We start from the raw sequence: 21,209 nt of genomic DNA on the forward strand, positions 1-21,209 counted from the left end.
TAAGGATCGTGTTAATGCATATAACTAATTTTTCACAAAAGTAAGGGTTAGCACTATATTGCACCGATACCCTCTATTGTATGCTAAATTCAAAACAAAACTATTGTACGTTATTCATATCTAAAGCCAGCACTTCTGTATCAGTGTAGGTATGTGCGCATTACATTTTATTACACTAATATACAATGAAAAGAATGAAAAAATATCTTGACATGTGTTCATAGTTATTTTATTCACAATATTAGGATTTCTGGAAATGGGTTTGATGTCACTGATTGCGAATGTATATGGGTAGGCCCTAATGAAATGTATGTGAGAGAACAGTCATCATGATCTGGAGAACCATGTGCTGAGAAGTGTGTGCATGACTGATTTTAGAGAGAGCGAGTGTGTGAGTGTGGGAGAGAAAAATGTTGCTAAACAAATAATTAGAGGAAATCAAGAAATCAAGAAAGACACTCTATATATATATATATATATATATATCTTTTTTTGCGCACACACACACACACACACATATATATATGTGTGTGTGTGTGCGTGTGTATGTATATGTACATCATGTGAAAAATTAGATGAAGAGTTAAATAGAACTTTGCTTTAAATCAAAGCTGCTTCTGATCCATGAGAAGGATCTTTGAGATCTATTTATCTCTATCTTGCCTCTCACACACAAACACACACACATTTATAATAATTTAAATTTGTGCAGAGTGTGTTTGATCAATACAAGGGAAACTGTACAAAAGAGGGTGCTGGGGAGGAAAGATGGGAGGGAAATGGGCAGAATCAGTAAGAAATAATAAAATCAGAGAAATTAAGCTGGAGAAAAACATTTAAAAATAAAATAACAAAAAAATGTGAGTTGATAGGTGAGATATTTTCTGCATTTTAATGGTATCATCACATATACTGTTCCCCCACAACACTGATTACACTGCGAGAGGCATAGACAAACGGCGGGTTTTTCTGACTAAAATAGCGGACGTCCCGCTCCTCTGTGTACTGCACTTCAGTACAGGCGATTTCGACGGAGTGGTCCATCTTGCTCCTCTAGGACCTTTGGTCGGCATGTAAGCCAAACCCCCCCCCCCCGCCCTACCCATCATTCTTACTGGGCGATATAAGAGACAGATGTTCTGCTGAACGTCGAGCCGAGACGAAACGAAACTACTGGAGTGGAAGAAGTTTCGCTTCAGGAGTTCAGTAATTCCCGCGGTTAATCGCAATCCAATCCAAAGGCGATCTATTTCCCCCCTGGCTTTGATAATCGAAGGTTAGTGTTAATACAATTACATTTTGATCATAGAGAGACACAGAATGCTGGAGTAACTGTCTCAGCGGGACAGGCAGCATCTCTAGAGGGAAGAGATTCTCTCCAGAAATGCCACCTGTCCCGCAGAGTTACTCCAGCATTTTGTGCCCAACTTCGATGCAGTTCCCATGCGTTTTGATCCTATTTGGGGTTATGTCCACGCGTCGTTGATGGGTGACCCGGTTCAGGAACAGCGAATCTCCGCGGGAAACCGCTTTTCAAAGCAGCCGCCCCAGACCCGCCTGTTTCACTGCTTGTGTACACTGCCAGGGCCAGGAAGCGAGCGGGCAAGATCATCTCTGACCCCCTCTAACCCTGGTCACAAAAGTTGCAGATGCTGGTTTATATTTAATAAAAGGGACAAATTGCTGGAGTAACTAAACTGGTTTGAAAATATAGAATATTATTTTATTTTTAGTTTAGAGGTGTAACATGGAAACAGGCCCTTCGGCCCACAAGGGCCAATCTGACCCCCATTATTTATTCATACTAAGCCTGTGTTACTTAATTTCTCATTTACTCCTTACGTATTGGAGGCAATTCTTTCAGAGGCCGGTTTTAATCTAGCTGCTTTTATTTATTTGATTGATTTTCTTGTTCAAAGATGGTGCCTTTTTTATGGCAGGAAACCGCTTTTCAAAGCAGCCGCCCCAGACCCGCCTGTTTCACTGCTTGTGTACACTGCCAGGGCCAGGAAGCGAGCGGGCAAGATCATCTCTGACCCCCCTCTAACCCTGGCCACAAACTCTTCGAAGCACTTCCCTCTGGAAGGCGACTCCGGACTGTCAAAGCATCTACAGCCAGACATAAAAACAGCTTTTTCCCCCACGAGTTATAGTTTGACGTGTTATGCTTTATCCTTAATTGTTAACTGTATGTTTGTGTTGTCATTTGTAAGCGGAGCACCAAGGCACATTCCTTGTATATGCATACTTGGCCAATACATTCATTTATTCACTCTCTCCGGCGCTCTTGCCTTCCCCCTTGTTTCACTGCTCTGTCCTGGCCGCTCTTGGAGGTGAGAGGCAGCGAGTGCAAGTGCTTTCTTACATTCTGCGATAAAGTCAGAGAATGCTGAAAGCTCTCAGCAGGTAGTTGGGGCCGTGTGGATGGGAGGCGTTCGTGGCCAACTGAGTGTAGGAGGGAATGACAGAGCAGTTTCAGGTCGCAGGGAATTGCTTGCGCCTGGGTCGACAATTGCTTCACGGTCAGGTGGGACTCCAGGCTGACACATCTCTTTGGAGTTATGCCTGGTGTTTTAATGGAGGCAAGAATTCAATGTAAGGTACAAAAAAGTTGCAGATGCTGGTTTATATTTTTAAAAAGGCACAAATTGCTGGAGTAACTCAAGTGGTTTGAATTTTTTTTTGGTAAAATTGGAACGGACCATAGCTTCCTTTTTATGGGGAAACAAACCACGGCGCATCAGGAAAGAGTATCTCCAGCGGTCCAAGTCAATGGGGGGGATGGGCCTTCCAAATTTCCTTAAGTATTATTGGGCATGTAATATTCAGAAGCTTCTCTACTGGTCTAATCTGGAACACTCCTCTTTGGGCACAAATGGAGCTGTCCTCGTGCCAGTACTCTCTTAGCTCTTTAGTTTGTTCAGGTTTACCGCTTACCTCTATTGCCTGTTCTATGCCCACCGTTACGCACACTTTAAAGATCTGGATGCAATTCAGGAGACACTTTGGTCTTACAAGGCCATCCCTGTATTCTCCAATACATCGCAATTATTTGTTTAAACCATCATGTACTGATTTTACTTTTCAAACCTGGTTTGATAAGGGTATCAGAACTGTTAATGATCTGTATGGTGATGGGACCTTCTTGTCATTTCCAGACCTGTCTGAACGGTTCAACTTGCCCCGATCACATCTATTTCGCTATTTTCAGGTCAGGCACTTCTTACAAAGGCAATTTCCAGAATTTCCAAGTCAGCCCACTTACTCTGAAATTGATTCTATTCTTCTTTTGAATCCCAATGCGCAGAGGCTGATTTCAATTATACACACTGAAATAGACTCCATTAAGCCTGAATCTCTCCATAATCTTAAGGTAGCTTGGGAACAGGATTTGGGGTTTGGCATGACGGATCAGACATGGGAAACTGTGCTGGGACTTGTTCACACTTCCTCAATTTGTGCTAGACATAGTCTTATACAATGTAACATTTTGCATCGCACGCATTACACTAACGCTAGACTAGCAAGAATATTTCCCGGCATGAGTGACGCATGTAACCGTTGTCGACAAATACCTGCCGACTTGATTCACATGTTTTGGACGTGCCCCCGCCTGACTGAATTTTGGACGGGGATTTTTAAATCCTTTAGGGATATATCCGGTATTGATATTCTACCCAATCCTCTTACAGCTCTTTTTGGTGTCCCTTCCGGAACTAATACCCCCCCCCCCCCCCCGATATCTAAAAGTAATTATGTCTTTTACTTCTCTTTTGGCTAGACTTCTTATACTTCTTAATTGGAAGCATGTATTGCCACCCACTCATAATAGATGGATCAAGGATGTGTTATATCACTTAAAGCTAGAGAAGATTAGATTCTCTCTCAAAGGTTCACAGGAAAGCTTTAAAGAAACATGGTTACCGTTTCTAAATTATGCAAAAACTTTAATGATTGTTTTAGAGAATGGGGATAAACCAAAGTGCTGACTGCTTATATGTCTGCCTACACTCTTCCTCCCTTGTCTGTAATCAAAAAAATTATTTAATTTTTATTTTATTTTAAACTTTGTATTTGTTTTACTAATGTCAATGTTTATCTCTGCGTCCGGGATGGGGGGGGGGGGTGTATCTTTACGCGTATTGTTTGTTCATTGTTGAAATAATTGTAAAAACTAATAAACAGATTTTAAAAAAAAATTTAAAGGCACAAATTGCTGGAGTAACTCAAGTGGTTTGAAAATATAGAATATTATTTTATTTTTAGTTTAGAGGTGTAACATGGAAACAGGCCCTTTGGCCCACCGTCCAATCTGACCCTCCATCATTTATTCACACTAATCCTGTGTTACTTAATTTCTCATTTACTCCTTACATATTGGAGGCAATTCTTTTAGAGGCCGGTTTTAATCTAGCTGTTTTTATTTATTTGATTGATTTCCATGTTCAAAGTTGGTGTCTTTTTCATGGCAGAGATAGTGGGAGGACGGAGTTGGAAGTTAACTGAATAGCCCCACATATCTGCATTCACTGAACTTCATAACAGCAGATTCGTAAAGTAATCTGTTTTAATTAAGACCTGGTGAAGGGCCTCAACCTGAAACCCCTGAGGAAGTGGTTCTCAACCTGAAACATTACCGATTCCTTTACTCAGATGCTGCCTGACCTGCTGAGTTACTCCAGCATTTTGTGCCTATTTTTGGTGTAAACCAGCACCTGCAGTGCCTCCCTACCCAATGTTTGCCTCCACAGATGCTGCTAGACCTGCTGAATTCCTCCTACCATTTGGAGATTCCAGCATCTGCAATCTCCTGTGTCTCCTCTGTTTTTATTTCTCTCGAGTCATTACATTGTTCAGAAGCCGACTGGTTTCATATATTGCTCTGTCTGCACCAATCAGTTGTAACTCTATCATAATTTAAACTGCTGTTCCTAGTAATATATAATTACAGTGAAAAGGATAAAGTATTATATTGGATGCAAAGAACTGCAGATGTTGGTTTACAAAAAAAGCCACAAAGTGCTGAAGTAACTTGGTGGGTTAGGCAGCATTTCTGGAGAACATGAACTCTTCACATCGGGACTCTTCTTCAGACTGAGTTACTCCAGCACGTTGTATCTTTTATTATTTTTTAATAGTTGTGAAGACAATGCAGAGGCTGCAGTGGGAAACAGAGTTATGTGTGTGGACAAATGATGGAGCATAATGTGGTGCGTATATGGTAATGGTTGAGAACTTCAAGTTTCTGGGGCATTCATATTAGCAAAGATCTATCATGGACCAACTATATTAATGTGACACCCAAGAAGACACACCGACATCTCTACTTACTGAGGAGTTGGATGAAATTCAGCATGTCTCCTGTGGCACCTGCAACATATAAAGCTTACTGTCTGGTTGCATCACAGCTTGGTTTGGGAACAGCTCTCCCCAAGACCACAAGAAATTGCAAACAACTGTAAATCAAGCTCAGTTCAACTGGCCTATGCCTCCATCTACACCGTATGCTGCCTTAGAAAGGAGCTAAGATAATCAAAGATTTGTCCCATCCTGGTCATTCTTTCTTATCTCTGCTCCTGTCCAGCAGAAGGTACAGAGGTTGATCTATATCCAGCTATAGCCCTAGATAGCTTTCTATTCCATCTTCAGCACCTCGAATTGATACCTTTGATTTGTACCAGCATCTGCAGTTATTTTCCTACACCTCTAATTTTCATGTCACCTGCAAACTTATTAATCATAAACACCCATATTCACTTCATGTTGAAGATATATATCACAAACAAGGTTCCCAGCAGTGATCCTTTCCAGTGCACTCCAATATTTTGCTGGTCCTCCACAACAGAGGAGGACTTTTCCTCTCATTTCTGGCACATTCCCTTGTCACTGTTGCACCTACCTATTGCCTCCTTCTTCTGTGTAATGAATTGCACTTTTCCGACCAAGTGTACCTTCCCTCATCTAAAACTTTCCACCTCAACAACTAACTATTCCATATCTTGATTTTCTCATATCAAACCGTGCTGTGCTCAGCTTTCTAATTAAGTACAATAAGATCTTTGGAATGTTATGATTAGGGAAACTTTTGAAATAAAGTTCAAAAGAAAATGAAAGCAGTGTGAAATTTCAGTTGCAGATGCTGGTTGTTAAAATCCAGTCGATTTTTGTTTGATTCTTTTCCCGATTTAAAGTTGGCGCCTTTTATTTTGGCTGTTGTGGAAAGAAGGGAAATAACTGAATAGCGCCATCTGTCTTCATTTACTGAATATAATATCCCAGAACAACAGGTTCTCGAAAGATCTATTTTACTTTTCTCAACTCATTTATGTTGTTTGGAAGCTAATTGGCATGAAATCAGAAGCAGATTTTTCATAAATCACCCTCTATGCACCAATTAATTGCAATACTGTCAATTTTTAAATCCTAGTACAACGATAATTACGATGATAAAGAGAAAACATTATTTTGGATATTTGTGAGGAGAATGCAGGGTCTGCAGAAGGAAACAGGTTATGTGAGTGAACAAAGGTTTGGCAGATGAAGTATAATTGTGGGAAAGTCTGAGATGAGCTATTTTGATAGGAAGAATGATGAAATGCAAAATATTTTTAAAATAGAGAAAATGCTTAATGTTTTAAGGCATCCTTGGCTCAGAAATATTACAGAAACTTTTCTAAGACAACTAGCTCACTGTTTATTCAGCATTCTCCCCTCTGCACTGCACGTAGGAATAGATACCGTGACCAATGTGTATGGAGCTGTTTCCTGTTGAGGGACATGGGGAAACAGGAATGTGGGAAACATTTAGTGTGAGCAGTCTCTGCAAGTTGACAAAGTGTTGGTATTGGTTTATATTTGTTTGCGTGAGTACAATCAAGCCATACACAAGTACAATAGATTTTGTAAAGAATAAATATCGGAGTGCAGAGGATGGTGTTACAGCATTACAGTTACTGAGAAGGCACAGATAAAGAAAAGTGCAAGGTCCGCAATGAGGTAGGTTGGGGGATCAAGACTATGCTCTAGTTTATGAAAGGACTGTTCAGTAGCCTGATAGCAGCAGGGAAGAAGCTGTTCCTGAATCTGTTGGGATGTGCTATCAAGCTTTTGCATCTTCAAAAGCTGCAAGAAGTATGAGTTATGTCATCACTCAAGAGCTTTGGGTTCTTTTAATAATAAGAAAGTTTATCGAGTGAAGTTTGGAAGCCAATTGGCATGAAATCAGAAGCAGATTTTTCATAATTCCCCTTCTATGCACCAATCAATTGCAATACTGTCGATTTTCAAATCATAGTACAACGATAATTACGATGATAAAGAGAAAACATTATTTTGGATATTTGTGAGGAGGATGCAGGGTCTGCAGAAGGAAACAGGTTATGTGAGTGAACAAAGAGCTTTAGGTTCATTTAATAAGAAGAAAGTTTATCAAGTGAGATCCAGCATGGAAGCTGGTGCTCAGGTCGCTCACATGAATATTTTCTTAATGTCTTTTATTACAGGACTGAATCGGGTTGGAGTAATCAAGAGGAGTGGATTTGGAAAAAGCCACATCTAACGGGGACTAAGTTTTGCATCAGGAGGGCATTATTTCTCATAAGTATTTGCACCAATTGGAATTTAAATCCACAACAATCTCTATCATTGAGAGTTAATGATTAGTGTTAATACAATGACAGTTACTCTCAAGATAGACACAGAATGCTGGAGTAACTCTGGGTAAGGCAGCATCTCTGGAGAAAAGGAATAGGAAGCATGACCTATTCCGTTTCTCCAGAGAGGCTGCTTGATCCGCTGAGTTACTCGAGCATTTTGTGTCTATCTTTGGTGTAAACCAGCATTGCAGTTCCTTCCAAGACGGTCTCAATTTGTTTTGTTCAGATATAGACTATAGTAGGTTCCTGTCCATTGCAACTTGTTTAATTGGGATCCTATTCCCACACCCTCTTTCATTTAATTGGGGCTTCGCTCCCACGCATCCCCCCCCCCCCCAAACTATCTTTGATTGTACTTTACTGGCTTTACGTTGCACTAAACTATATTCCCTTATGTATCTGTACACTGTGTATGGCTCGATTTTAATCTAGTTAGCACGCAACAAAGACTTTTCACTGTACCTCCGTACACATGGAAATAAGCTAAACTGAAACTGATACCTCCATTCCCATCCTTTTAAAATCCAAATACCATGTTCCTTTAAACTCAACTGTTTCATTATTTGTTATATCACTGAACAATATCCAAAAAGGGTGAATTAAATGTGTGCTTGTATATTAGAAATAATATCCGATAGTTTGTGAATTCTGACACCACCAGAGTGCCGTGGGTGCTGGATTATCGGAACTTTACTGTATCATGTTTGCCAACCAGTACTTGAAACTAGTTGGCACCTCTTTAATCACAATGCAAAGTGCTTGCTAATTTGTGCCGAGACTAGTCAAAATATTATACTGGACAAGAATCATCAATGACTAACAATGAGAGGAAACACACACCATTTAATGCATTGGTTTTGAGATCACGTACCTCCATCAATTGCATGTTGTTTTTGCTGTTCATTGACATTACCAGCATTAAGTTCCAATATCCAATAGTCCTCTATGTCAAAGATAGACACAATGCTGGGGTAACTCAGTGGGTCAGGCAGCATCTCTGGAGAAATAAGATAGGTGATGTTTCAGGTCAGGCCCCGTATTCAAGACCCCGTGGAAGTGAAAAACGTCTTCAAAGAAATTTCACAGTGGAACGGATAAATGTAATAAAAAGGAACTGCAGAAGCTGGCAGCATCTATAAGTTGGCTTCACTAGTTTGCTACCACATTTACAGATGCAGCAGGTGCTTCTTTTGTCCTGCCCTTTGCACTGAGGATACGCTCCGTGTTGTAGTCTTGTGTGACACTACAAACACGTGAGACGACTTAGATGCAGAACAGATCCGCCAGTTGACAATTGGTGGTCCACGAGGCACAGCAGAAGCAGAAATGTAAACTACATCAACCAGTGCCATCAAACAAGGAGATTAACCGTGATTCATCCAGGCATGCAGAGTGTGCTAAACAACAAGACACAATTTACAGTCAGAAACTAAGTGATCTCACAATCTACAGGCCTAATTAAAAATCTGTGATGATATCAGATCTAGTAAATGGTGGTGGAAAATTAAACAATTACTGGAGAACAACCCCAGCCTTGTGGTTGGAGTGGCCCAGTGAAGCAGTGGTGTGCAGTGAAGAAAACACTGAGCATTCATGACCCTGTTCACCCACAAGTGCTAAATAAATACTCTGTCCTGAGATTCCCACTGCAAAGCATTAATTTCTCACACATTGAATGACATGGACACATATGCAATGAGACCTTTAACCGCAATGGGAAGTTTGATATTGCTGTTGAGTTTCCATCTGATACATTTCCTATGTTATGTTTTATTCCAGGATGGCTCTTGAGAGCATACGATTGATGGAGACCCCGTATCCGGACCTGGTGCTGGATGCAGGCACTGTAGACTTTGGGGAAAAGCATAGGAAAAACATGAAAGACCATTCCTTGAAAAAGGCGCAGTGCAGGAACTTAGTTATAGCGGCATGTGCCCTTTTAAATTCTGGTGGTGGAATCATTCATGTGAAAGTCGGGAATGAGGATTACAACCAGCGCACTGATGCAATTGGATTAGATATAGAAACAGAAATTCACAGTTTGGTAATAAAGCAGTCATTCGTAGAATTCATGCAGCAAGATACCACCATGTGGATTTTTGTGCAGTCTTGGATCAGTAGCATTAATGAAAAGAGTAAATTGCCAAGGTTGTGTTCTATAGCAAGCAATGTTTACTGTATAAGTAGGAGAGGCACTCAGTGTATTCAATTAAGTCCCCTTGAAGTGGAGGAATTATTCCAAACAAAATCCACTTCATCCCGAAGTAGTGATGACCCTAAATGTAGGAATACTGAGTTAGCTTTTGATATGTTAGTTCAAAATGAATTTCAACATGGTGCCGATTTCGGTATCGGTGAATCTGAACACATTGAATTTAAAGATTTTTCAGGGGAAAGGATATCCAACAGGATAAATGAAGTAATTCCAACATTAATGTCTTCCTTTGCAAATGCAAATGGTGGGTTTATATTCATAGGTGTCACTGATTCGAGGGTAGTTGTTGGATGTAAGCTTGAAGATCCTAAAAGTTTTATATCCAACATTGTCAAAAAAAACCTCAAGATTGAACATAATTGTTCCTGTCGAAGGGGCATTGCATACACACTTAATGCTGCCAGTGTTATGAAGGGATCAGAAGTTGTTGGCTCTTTGATAATGTTATACATTGAGCAGTCATGCGGTGTAGTATTTGCTGACAATCCTGACAGCTGGACAGTAGAAGATGACCACGTTAAGAGAATGGAATCTACTAAATGGACTGAGATGTTGTTGGCTAAAGATCCTGGTAAGTGCCTGTTGTCTAAAATCTTTTGATGTTCACCCCACACAGTGGAAATATTCAAGTGTAATAAAGTTAAATTCTCCGGATTGCTGGTGATGTATAATTTTGAACATTTTATCTTTCCTGCAGAGATGGAAGAAAAATGTATGAATTTTAAGAAGGAATTAAGTGTGACTGCATCACCACCAAAGTGTATGCCTGTGTTTTCACTTGGAGGGGATGACTCTTTGGACAAGATAGTACAAAAGCTCTATAAAGGTTTGAAGCAACAGTGATTTTTTTTCATTGTTTCAATTGTGCTTTATTATCACATGCAAAATACTGAAGTTCTTTTTGAGTCGCCAGTTTGGCACCATTTCCAAAGACCTGTCCGTGTGTTTGGTCTTTGTCTGGGTTGTTCAGCGATGCCCCTAACCTAAGCTGGTCACCTTTGTTGAACGGGGGCACCTCCTGCAGCCGACTTTGAAGGCGTGGAAGGTAAGTCCCGGGTCCCTCTCCGACTGGCCCTTGTTCCTCGTGATCGTCATCGCTGGCTCCCTCTTCTTCAGTACTCTGGTCTCTGGAGGACGAGCAGGGGCTGGGCTGGGCGCGGCACCTTCCCCCCACTAGAGGCCGCGGCCACTGAGACTTTCTGCGGGTTCCCGGTTCGGCGTCGGACGAGCCGGATGTGCTGCCGGGCATGGCTGCGGCACCCAGGGAGGCCCCCTGTAGTAAATGCCATAGAGTCGCGCAACATGGAAACAGGCCATTCATCCCACCATGTCCACGCTGACCAGTGGGAACCATTCCATATTAATCACATCTTCTAGTACTTAGCCTGCATGCCAAGGCAATTCAAGCGCTTGTCTAGACATTTCTTAAATGTTCTCAGCGACTAAGTTTCTACTGCTCTCTCAGGCAATGTATTGCAGGTACTTGCCACTTTGATGAAGGAAGCCCCCCCTCTCTCGACTCCCCTCTCAGATCTCTTCTTGCCCCTTAGTGCAAATCTACTTCACTGAGTTTTATCTACCTCTGAAAACATTTCCTGCTGTCTCTCCCAACCTCCACATCTCATAATTTTGTGTTGCTCTTCTATTTCTTCGTAAACTCCAGGGAAAACAGACCTAGCCTTCCCAGTCTCTTCTCGTACTGAAATACTCTAGCCCAGGCAATTTCCTGGTGAAACTCCTCTACATCCTCTCTCACATCCTACCTATAGTGTAGTGACATAACTACATACACAGTATTTTATGCTAATGTCTGAACAGACATGGGCAGCACGTTGGCTCAGAGGTAGAGTTGCTGCCTAACAGCGAATGCAGCGCCGGAGACCCGGGTTCGATCCCGACTACGGGTGCTGTCCGTATGGAGTTTGTACGTTCTCCCCATGATCTGCATGGGTTTTCATCAAGATCTTCGGTTTCCTCCCACACTCCAAAGACGTACAGGTTTGTAGGTTAATTGGCTTGGTAAATGTAAAAGTTGTCCCTAGTGGGTATAGGATAGTGTTAATGTGTTGGGATCTCTGGGTCGAAAGGGTCTGTTTCCACACTGTATCTCTAAACAGTATTTTATGAAGTTGGGCCATCACCATCCTGCTCTTGTATTCAGTACCATGACATGAAGACCAGTATCCCAAATGCCCTTTTAACGATGTCATCTACCGCATTACTGCCAACAAGAATGATTGGACTTTTACATCAAGGACCTTCTGTTCCTCAATATTCCCTGCACCTCAACCACTCGTGGTGTACGGCCGTGCCTCATTAGTATTCCCAAAATACATCGCCGCACGTTTATCAGCATCAAACTCCACCTGCCCATTTCTCAGCCCAATTCACTGACATCAATATCTTCCTTTGGCCCAAGACTATCCCGTACACTATCAACAACTTCACTAATTTTGTGTGTCATTTGCAAAGTTATTGATCATGCCGTTACATTCTCATCCAAATTATTTACATTCATTACCACTCGTCATGGATATTCAATCACAAAAATAACCCTATACATCACCCTCTGTCTTCTATTCCAAACCATTTGGATCCAATTTACCAACTTGCCCTGGATTTAGGAACAGTCGCCGATGCAGGGTTTTGTGGAATTCCTTATTGAAGTACATGTAAACCACATCTACTCATGTTTATCTATCAATACATGTTAGCTACTCAAAAAAATTAAATCAGATTTTGTTAGACAGGATCTGTCCTTGACAAAGCTGGCTACCTCTGATCAGCCCCTACCTATCCAGGTGATCAATAACCCTGTCATCTAGGATTTTCCATCTTCCCCACTACTGATATGAGGCTCATGGGTCTATAGTTAACAGGCTTTTCCCTGATATGCTTCTTGACAATAGGAACCACATTTGCCATCCTTCAGTCATGTCACATGGACAATTAAAAAATCTCATCCAGAGCCCCAGCAATTTCTTGCTTGCCTGCCATTGCAGCTTGAGATACAGCTCATTTGGTCATTTAAACCTGCTAAGGCATCAAGTACCTCCTCTTTGTTTGTGGAGGCTTGCAATCGAATTTCTCCTTCCAAATGTCTGAACCATCCAACTACAAAGTCTGCTCTGTGAATACCAACAAAATTAATTCAGATTTTGTTAGACAGGATCTGACAATCAAGGGGCGTGGCTGCGTTCTGCAGCTGCGGCTCACCGGCAGTCTCTCTGTCTTTTTGTTTTTGTCTTTTGTTATTGTTTAAATGTATGTTTTGATTTATTTTTAGCTCTGTATATGTGGGGGGTGGGGGAAACCTTGTTTTCTAATCTCTTCCTCAACGGAGATGCGACCTTTACCGTGTCGTATCTCCGTTCGCGCTACGGCCTAACACTGGGGAGTCGGCGGCCTCCAGCTGGGATCGACCTTGAAGACTCTGGTCGCAGGGCCTGGACTTACCATCTCAGAGGCTTCGGCCGTGGGCCCTGCAGACCACAACATCGGGAGTTCGCAGGTCCCTGGCTGGTGACCGGCTTTCGGGAGCTCCAGCCGTAGCAGCTTCGACCGCCCCGAAGCGCGAGGTTTGATTGACCCGCTCGCAGGCCCCTCATCGCCCTGCGTGGCCTGGCCGCGGCACTTTCCATCGCCCGGTGTGGGCTCAGGACCTTCATCGGCCTGCTCGGCTCGGCCCTGGGGACTTTCCATCGCCCGGTGGGGGCTTCAAAAGTCGGGAGCCTCGATCGCCTCGTGGCACCACGGGAGAAGGATGAGGAGGAGATAAGACTTTTCTTTGCCTTCCATCACAGTGAGGGTGTGCCTGGAGCAATCACTGTCATGGCTGTTTGTGTTAAAATTGTAATTGTGTGTCTCGTGTTTTTATTGTCTAATGCCGGACCCTGACGTGAGAGGACGCTGGCGCTATTTGTTCGCCGCTTTTCCGTCAGGATAGTTCGTCTGTTTGTTTTTATGTCATGACTGTTTTTGTAAAGCGTATTTGAGCACTTGGAAAATCGCTATATAAAATAAATGTTTATTATTATTATAAAATTAATTCATTTTAGTCCCCGTATATATGGTCTAGCTTCCCAATGGATCCTACTCTTTCCTGGTTATTTTTTTGCCGCTGACATTTGTTGAACCTGATTTGCCTTCCTAATTTTCTTACTTTAGTTTAGACATGCAGAGATACAGCGCGGATATCCTTTCGTCCCCACCGAGTCCGCGCCACCCCCGCACACTAAAACTAAAACACACACTTGAGATGATTTACAATTTTACCAAGCAAATTAACCTACAAACCTGTACGTCTTTGGAGTGTGGGAGGAAACCGGAGCTCCCGGAGAAAATCCACGCATGTCACGGAGAACGTACAAATTTCATACAAACAGCACCCATTGTCAGAATGGAACCCGGGTCTCTGGCACTGTAAGGCAGCAACTCTAGAATTAGATTCAGATTTACTTTAACTATGTCTGCCGCTGCCATTTCATGACTCCAATTAGCCTTCCTAATTTCCTTATTTATTTTCTCCCGACACTTTTTATATCCTTGATGGATTTCTACACCTACCATATGCTTTTTTTCTCTTTATCCTCACCTGGACATCCAGGGTTTCCTGTACCTGTTAGCCTTGCTTTCTATCCTGGCAGGTACATATTGGTCCTGAACTCACGCTATTTCATTGAATGCTTGCAATTATGCAGATGTAGACTTACCTGTAAGTGGATGCTCCCAGTGTTGCCTTTGCCCAGTAAGTTGCAACTGATAATGCAACTAAATAGGGTTATGGTGAGTGAAGGGACAACATATCTCTTCAGTCATGAGATGTTACTTAATGTGACCAAGAAATAGAGGTTCAATTGAAAAAGAACATGTCCAAACAGAAGATAGACACAAAGTGCTGGAGTAACTCAATGGGACAGGCAGCGTCTGTGGAGAGAATGAATGCGTGATGGTTCGAGTTGAGAGCCTACTTCAGACTGCTGTCCATACAGATACTGAAAGATAAACAGAGGAAAAATGGGATTACATTATGAAAGAAAATAAATTTAATGTTTGACATTTTTAACAATAGTATTTCACTCGTGTGAAGGAATGATATCACACTAGTTTGCTCATTTTTGTGTATAAGATTTTTGGTCGTTGATAAATGTGTTATTAAAATGATACTTATACAATTAAGTACCTTTCTTTGGCAGATTTACTGAATGTGAATGTTCAGGATAGTGATGAAACTCTGGGAGGTTGGCAGTGAACTGCCGTTTCCATGTAGCAAAACATGTGGCAATTTACAAAGCTCAGGTTACCTCAACCCAATGACCTAGTTGGAGCAAGTTGTTCTAATGCTATTTAGTACCTTTGTCATCAGTTTAATAATGCAGTTTTCACTCTATCATTTTCAGAAGACGGTAATTCATTTAGTGGAATCAAAACATATCCAGAATCGGTCTATGAAGAACTAATTTATGATCATCCAAATTTGAAAAGCCTGCTCCCTGGAATGAAACCTGAAGGAAGAGAAGGGATTCTGATATTCTCCAGAAGCTGGGCTGTTAATATTAACTTACCAGGGCACCCAGGTGTAATATGCGATGCCCTGCTCCTGGCCACGGGCGGAGCTCCACTGCTCTATACTATTGTCAAAGAAGAAAACGAGGCAATAACTGAATATTCAAGAAGCAAGGCCATGACCATCAAACAAAAGCTGGTGAATGTGGGTGGATATGCAGGAAAACTCTGTGTCATTCATAAAATCCTTCACTATGTAGACCCTGAAATGGCTGAAGATGGTAATGCAAGCAGTCAGCAGCAGACTGAGAATGTGTTACCAGTTCGGTACCCACCGAGTTATGAAGACTTAACACAAGATGACATCACAAAATTGCTGAAAGCAGTCACCATTGTTAATCTACATTTCACGTCTGTCCTAAGTGATAAGATTGGCAGTGAATTTTTCAATCTACTATCATTGCAACAATTTGAGATTCTTGATTCAAAACACGACATTAAGAAATGTAAAAAACTGTTCATACATGGTCTTCCTGGAACTGGCAAAACAGTTATGGCCGAACAACTCGTCAGAAGAATTATCAACACCTTCCGCTGTGGAAAAGATGGAGTTCTTTACATTTGTGAAAATAGTCCTTTGCAGATAATTATGAGGTAATATCTGCATTTCTACCATTGCAAGTTCTAGCATTACAATTTATTTGGCGTATAGTGTGGAGTTCTGGTCGCCCCATTAGCGAAAAGATGTGGAGGCTTTGGAGAGGGTGCAGAGGAGGTTTACCAGAATACTGTCTGGATTAGAGGGTTCCAGCGACTGGCAAAGGTTGGATAGATTGGATTGGTTTCTCAAGAACGTTGGAGGTTGAGGGGAGACTTGATAGAAGTCTATAAAATTATGAGAGGCATAGATAGGGTAGACAGTCAGAATATTTTCCCCAAGTGGAAATGTCCAATAATAGAGGGCGTATCCATAAGGTCAAGGTTTAATGGCGATGTGTGGGGCAAGCTTTTTTTACAAAGAATGATTGGGGCCTGAACACATTGGCAGGGGTGGTGGTGGAGGCACATACAATGGTGGCATTTAAGATCCTTTTAGATAGGCTCATGGAAGTGCAGGGAATAGAGCACTTTAAATGGATTATGTGTAGGCAGATAAGATCTGCAAATGGTGGTGCATGTATGGAACAAACTGCCAGAGGAGGTAGTTGAGGCAAGGACTGTCCCTTCGTTTAATGAACAGTTAGACAAGTACATGGATAGGACAGGTTTGGAGGGATATAGACCAAGTGCAGGCAAGTTGGATTAGTGTAGCTGGGATATTGTTGATCGGTTTGGGCAAGTTGGGCCATAGGGCCTGTTTCCACACTCTATCACTCTATCACTCAATTTGTGTTACTTGGCATCACGGTTGGCACCAGCATTGTAGGCCGAAGAGCCTATTGGTGTGCTGTACTATTCTGTGAGAGTTCTCTATCTTCAAAATAGACAGTTGTATTTGACAGCCATAGAGCTGTACAGCATGGAAACATGCCCTTCAGCCCACCATGCACATGTTGACCAAGTTGCCATTCTAGCCTTGTCCCATTTGCCTGCATTTGGCCCATAACTCTAACCCTTTCTACCCATGTATCTGTCAAAATGTAGGTCAGTCAGCTCCTCTGACTGACCTACCTTTCCATTTCTGCTCCTACTTGCCGTGGCTCTGGGAGTAATCCAGAGATTACCGCCTTTGAGATCCTGTTTTTAACTTGTAATTTGGAAAATCTCTCTATCCTATCGATAATCCTTATTGGTCTGGTCGATATCTTGACCTCGTCTACCTTGTTATGTTCATAATCAACATTGTAGACTGAAAAGATTTTTTAAAAATCCTTTACTTCAGGATGTCCAAACCCACTATGAAATGTAGTCCAACAGAACCTGACAACCATTTTGTACAGAACAAGGGATCAGGAAGCAGTAATGTGATAACGATCAGTCAGTCCATTTGTGACGGACAAATGTTGGCCAGGACTCCAGAGATAACTCCCTTGTCCTTTGAGTTTGCCTCATGGCACATGGGTCCTGGCTTCACATCTCATCCAAAGGATGTTGCAACTGCTTTGGAGTATCACTGGATATTGTTGTTCAGGTTTCTGGAGTTGAATCTACAAACTGAGATGAGACAAAGCCACAGCTGGCAAGCTTTCCATTGCAGTCCTGCAGAAACATCTGCACAAGTATTAACTATGTGCCCAGATGCATGAAGACTTTCACTATTTATTGCTTCTGAAATTTTATTTTTGACACATATCATGTTTTTTAAATATAAGAAAATAACTGCAAATGCTGGTAGAAATCGAAGGTATTTATTCACAAATGCTGGAGTAACTCAGCAGGTCAGGCAGCATCTCAGGAGAGAAGGAATGGGTGACGTTTCGGGTCAAGGCCCTTCTTCAGACTGATGACAGGGGGGCGGGACAAAGGAAGGATATAGGTGGAGACAGGAAGATAGAGGGAGATCTGGGAAGGAGGAGGGGAAGAGAGGGACAGAGGAACTATCTAAAGTTGGAGACATCGATGTTCATACCACTGGGCTGCAAGCTGCCCAGGCGAAATATGAGGTGCTGTTCCTCCAATTTCCGGTGGGTTTCACTATGGCACTGGAGGAGGCCCATGACATAAAGGTCAGCCTGGGAATGGGAGGGGGAGTTGAAGTGCTCGGCCACCGGGAGATCAGGTTGGTCAATGCAGACCGAGCGCAGGTGTTGAGCGAAGCGATCGCCGAGCCTGCGCTTGGTTTCGCCGATGTAAATAAGTTGACATCTAGAGCAGTGGATGCAATAGATGAGGTTGGAGGAGGTGCAGGTAAACCTTTGCCTCACCTGGAAAGACTGTTTGGGTCCATGGATGGAGTTGATGGGGGAGGTAAAGGGACAGGTGTTGCATCTCGTGCGGTTGCAGGGGAAAGTGCCCAGGGTTGGGGTGGTTTGGGTAGGAAGGGACGAGTGGACCAGGGAGTTACGGAGGGAACGGTCTCTGCGGAACGCAGAGAGGGGTGGGGATGGGAAGATATGGCCAGTGGTGGGGTCCCGTTGTAGGTGATCGAAGTGTTGGCGGATGATTTGTTGGATACACTGGCTGGTGGGGTGGAAGGTGAGAACGAGGGGGATTCTGTCCTTGTTGCGAGTGGAGGGAGGGGGAGCAAGAGCGGAGCTGCGGGATGTAGAAGAGACCCTAGTGAGAGCCTCATCTATAATGGAAGAGGGGAAGACCCGTTTCCTGAATAATGAGGACATCTCTGATGCCCTAGTGTGAAACACCTCATCCTGGGCGCAGATGCGGCGTAGACGGAGGAATTGGGAGTAGGGGATAGACTTTTTGCAGGGGACCGGGTGGGAAGAAGTATAGTTTTTTAAATAATATTTTATTGAATTTTTAATAATATATTATTGAATTTTAATTTTAGCCGAAGATTGGAATGTACGTGTGTTACAAGGAAAACGTTTATGAAGCAGGAGTTTCCAAGTGTGAAACATATCATTGTTGATGCGGCTCAAAACTTCCGCATTGAAGATGGTCTCTGGTATGAAAAGGCTGAGGGTCTCAGAACAAAAGAAGAAACGCATCCTAATGGACCAGGAGTCTTCTGGATTTTCATGGATCATTTCCAAACTTCCCACATTTTTAAGACTGGGTTACCCAGAATTGATTCACAGGATCCAAAAGAGGAGTTGACAATAGTGGTTCGGAATGCAAAGGAAATACAAAATGTTGTCCTTGAACATGTCAAAAAGAGTTTACAATCTGGGAAAGAAGGATCTAGATTTCTGGAAGACCTAGCTCAAAGTGCCATTTGCAATCACTCATTTGGAGGGGTGGCTACGATTAATGATAAAATGACACACGAGGAGATTGTTAGCAACTTAGCTGAGCAAATACAATTGTACTTTAAGGAAGGCTATGCACCTAAAGATATAGCCATCCTGTGCAGTATTCACACAGAATGTGACAGGTACCGTGAACCACTACTGGCATTGCTTAATACACGTTTAGTAAGTGCAGAGGAAATACGGGAAAATGCTATTGTCCTAGATAGTTTCCGCCGATTTTCAGGCCTAGAAAGGTCAATTGTATTTGGCATCAACCCTGTACCTCATTCAACACAGAGCGAACTAACTCCTAATATTATGGTCTGTGTGGCTTCGCGAGCAAGGACAAAACTTCATATATTTTATGAAGGTCCCTCTCCTCTTGGCTCTATGCATAATAATTGAATCTGAGGTCGCTTTTAAAGGGGTGGGATAATTATTGATGATACAAGACAATTCTTAACATTTAATGTGGGTGTGGTAGTAAAGGGTGGGTGTTGCTTCAAAGAGTGCAGTTTCTAACAGAATGCAAAGGTTTGGACTTGTTAAGTGGGAGATAAGAGCTGCTTCTTTGGTGTTTTAATTCAATCAGGATTCAATTAATAAACATCTGCATGAACGGTTTGTAGATTAGGATAGTGCTAAATCCATGAATGAGAGGGCAGTGCTGCACTCTGAAATTTATAGTTTAAACCGGGAAAAAAATGTTTCTTAGAATTAATAGACAATTTATTTACATTGTGGGGGATGGCTGAAACCTGCAGTTTCTGCAGCATGTGGGTATTCAGGACACCACAATTCCTGGGGAGCATGTCTGCATAAAGTGCCTTCAGCTGCATGAACCTGACCTCAGGATTCTGAAGCTTGAGAAATAGCTGAGGTTGCTGCAGGGTCAGGGAAGCCGGGAGTTTTCTCCGCTGTATACTCCAGCAACTGGCTATCTCATAGCCTCTGCATTTGAAAGACAGGAAACTTGGGAATATTGAGGGTGTGTATTTTTCTTAATCCAGTGGTGAATGACGATTGCTTGAAAGAGGTAGGCTAGAACATAGCACCGTTGATAGAGGACTTCCCACAGAGATACAGAGAAGGGTAGAAATGTAATGGCTGTGGAGGATAGCATGGTCAGGGGTTCAGAGCAGTGTTTCTCTAACTATCTGTGTATTTCATGCCTGACGGGTTGCCTCCCTGGTGCCATGGTAAAAGAACTTCACCAAGGACACAGTGAATGGTAGGGCTCTGGGTAGTGTTGTAGAGCAGAGGGATTTAGGAGTGGAGATGCATAGTTCCCTGAAGGTGGAATCGCAGGTAGATCGGGTGGCTTTTGGCACATTGGCCTTCATCAGCCAGAGTATTGAGTATAGGCGTTGGGAGGTCATGCTGCAGTTGTAAAAGACGTTGGTGAGGCCACATTTTATTGTGTTCAGTTCTGGGCACTGTGTTATAGGAAAGATGTTGTCAAGTTGGAAAGGGGACAGAGAAGATTTACATGGATGTTGCCAGGTCTAGAGGGTCTGAGCTATAGGCAGAGGTTGAGTAGGCTGGGACTCTATTTCTTGGAGTGCAGGACGATGAGGGATGATCTTATAGAGGTGTATAAGTCCATGAGAGAAATAGATCGCATAGTCTCTTGCCCAGAGTAGGTGAATCGAAGACCAGAGGACATAGCTTTAAGGAAAAGTGGAAAAGATTTAATAGGAATCTGAGGCGTAACCTTTTCACACAAAGGGTGGTGGATGTATGAAACAAAGTGCCAGAGGAGGTAGTTGAGGCAGGGACTATCCCAACATTTAAGAAGCAGTTAGACAGGTACATGGATAGGACGGGTTTGGAGGGATATGGACCAAATGCTGGTAGGTGGGACTAGTGTAACTGAGACATGTTGGCCGGTGTGGGCAAGTTGGGCCAAAGGGCCTGTTTCTATATTGTATCACTCTCTGACTCTATGACACATAACATTCTAAAATGGAGGGGGACGACGAC

At 42.6% G+C, this 21,209-nt stretch overlaps 1 protein-coding gene across 1 annotated transcript; it reads left to right on the forward strand.

Moving 5' to 3' along the window:
- The first annotated feature begins 1,149 nt into the window (after positions 1–1,149).
- Positions 1,150–19,671, forward strand: LOC144606357 (schlafen family member 13-like). The gene is made up of 5 exons (XM_078422383.1): positions 1,150–1,276; positions 9,435–10,441; positions 10,568–10,696; positions 15,270–16,029; positions 18,824–19,671. Exons 2-5 carry the CDS (start codon positions 9,436–9,438, stop codon positions 19,629–19,631), a joined length of 2,703 nt encoding a protein of 900 aa, XP_078278509.1. The 5' UTR covers positions 1,150–1,276; position 9,435; the 3' UTR covers positions 19,632–19,671.
- Positions 19,672–21,209: the final 1,538 nt, after the last annotated feature.

Source organism: Rhinoraja longicauda, chromosome 26 (genome assembly GCF_053455715.1).
Source record: "Rhinoraja longicauda isolate Sanriku21f chromosome 26, sRhiLon1.1, whole genome shotgun sequence".
Taxonomy (NCBI): domain Eukaryota; kingdom Metazoa; phylum Chordata; class Chondrichthyes; order Rajiformes; family Arhynchobatidae; genus Rhinoraja; species Rhinoraja longicauda.

Excerpts from the sequence above, each read along its gene's own strand:
- LOC144606357 (XM_078422383.1), top strand. The coding sequence starts at position 9,436 with ATGGCTCTTGAGAGCATACGATTGATGGAGACCCCGTATCCGGACCTG. Across the intron at positions 10,697-15,269 it reads AGTACAAAAGCTCTATAAAG|AAGACGGTAATTCATTTAGT; the intron begins GTTTGAAGCAAC and ends TATCATTTTCAG. Across the intron at positions 16,030-18,823 it reads CCTTTGCAGATAATTATGAG|CCGAAGATTGGAATGTACGT; the intron begins GTAATATCTGCA and ends TTTTAATTTTAG.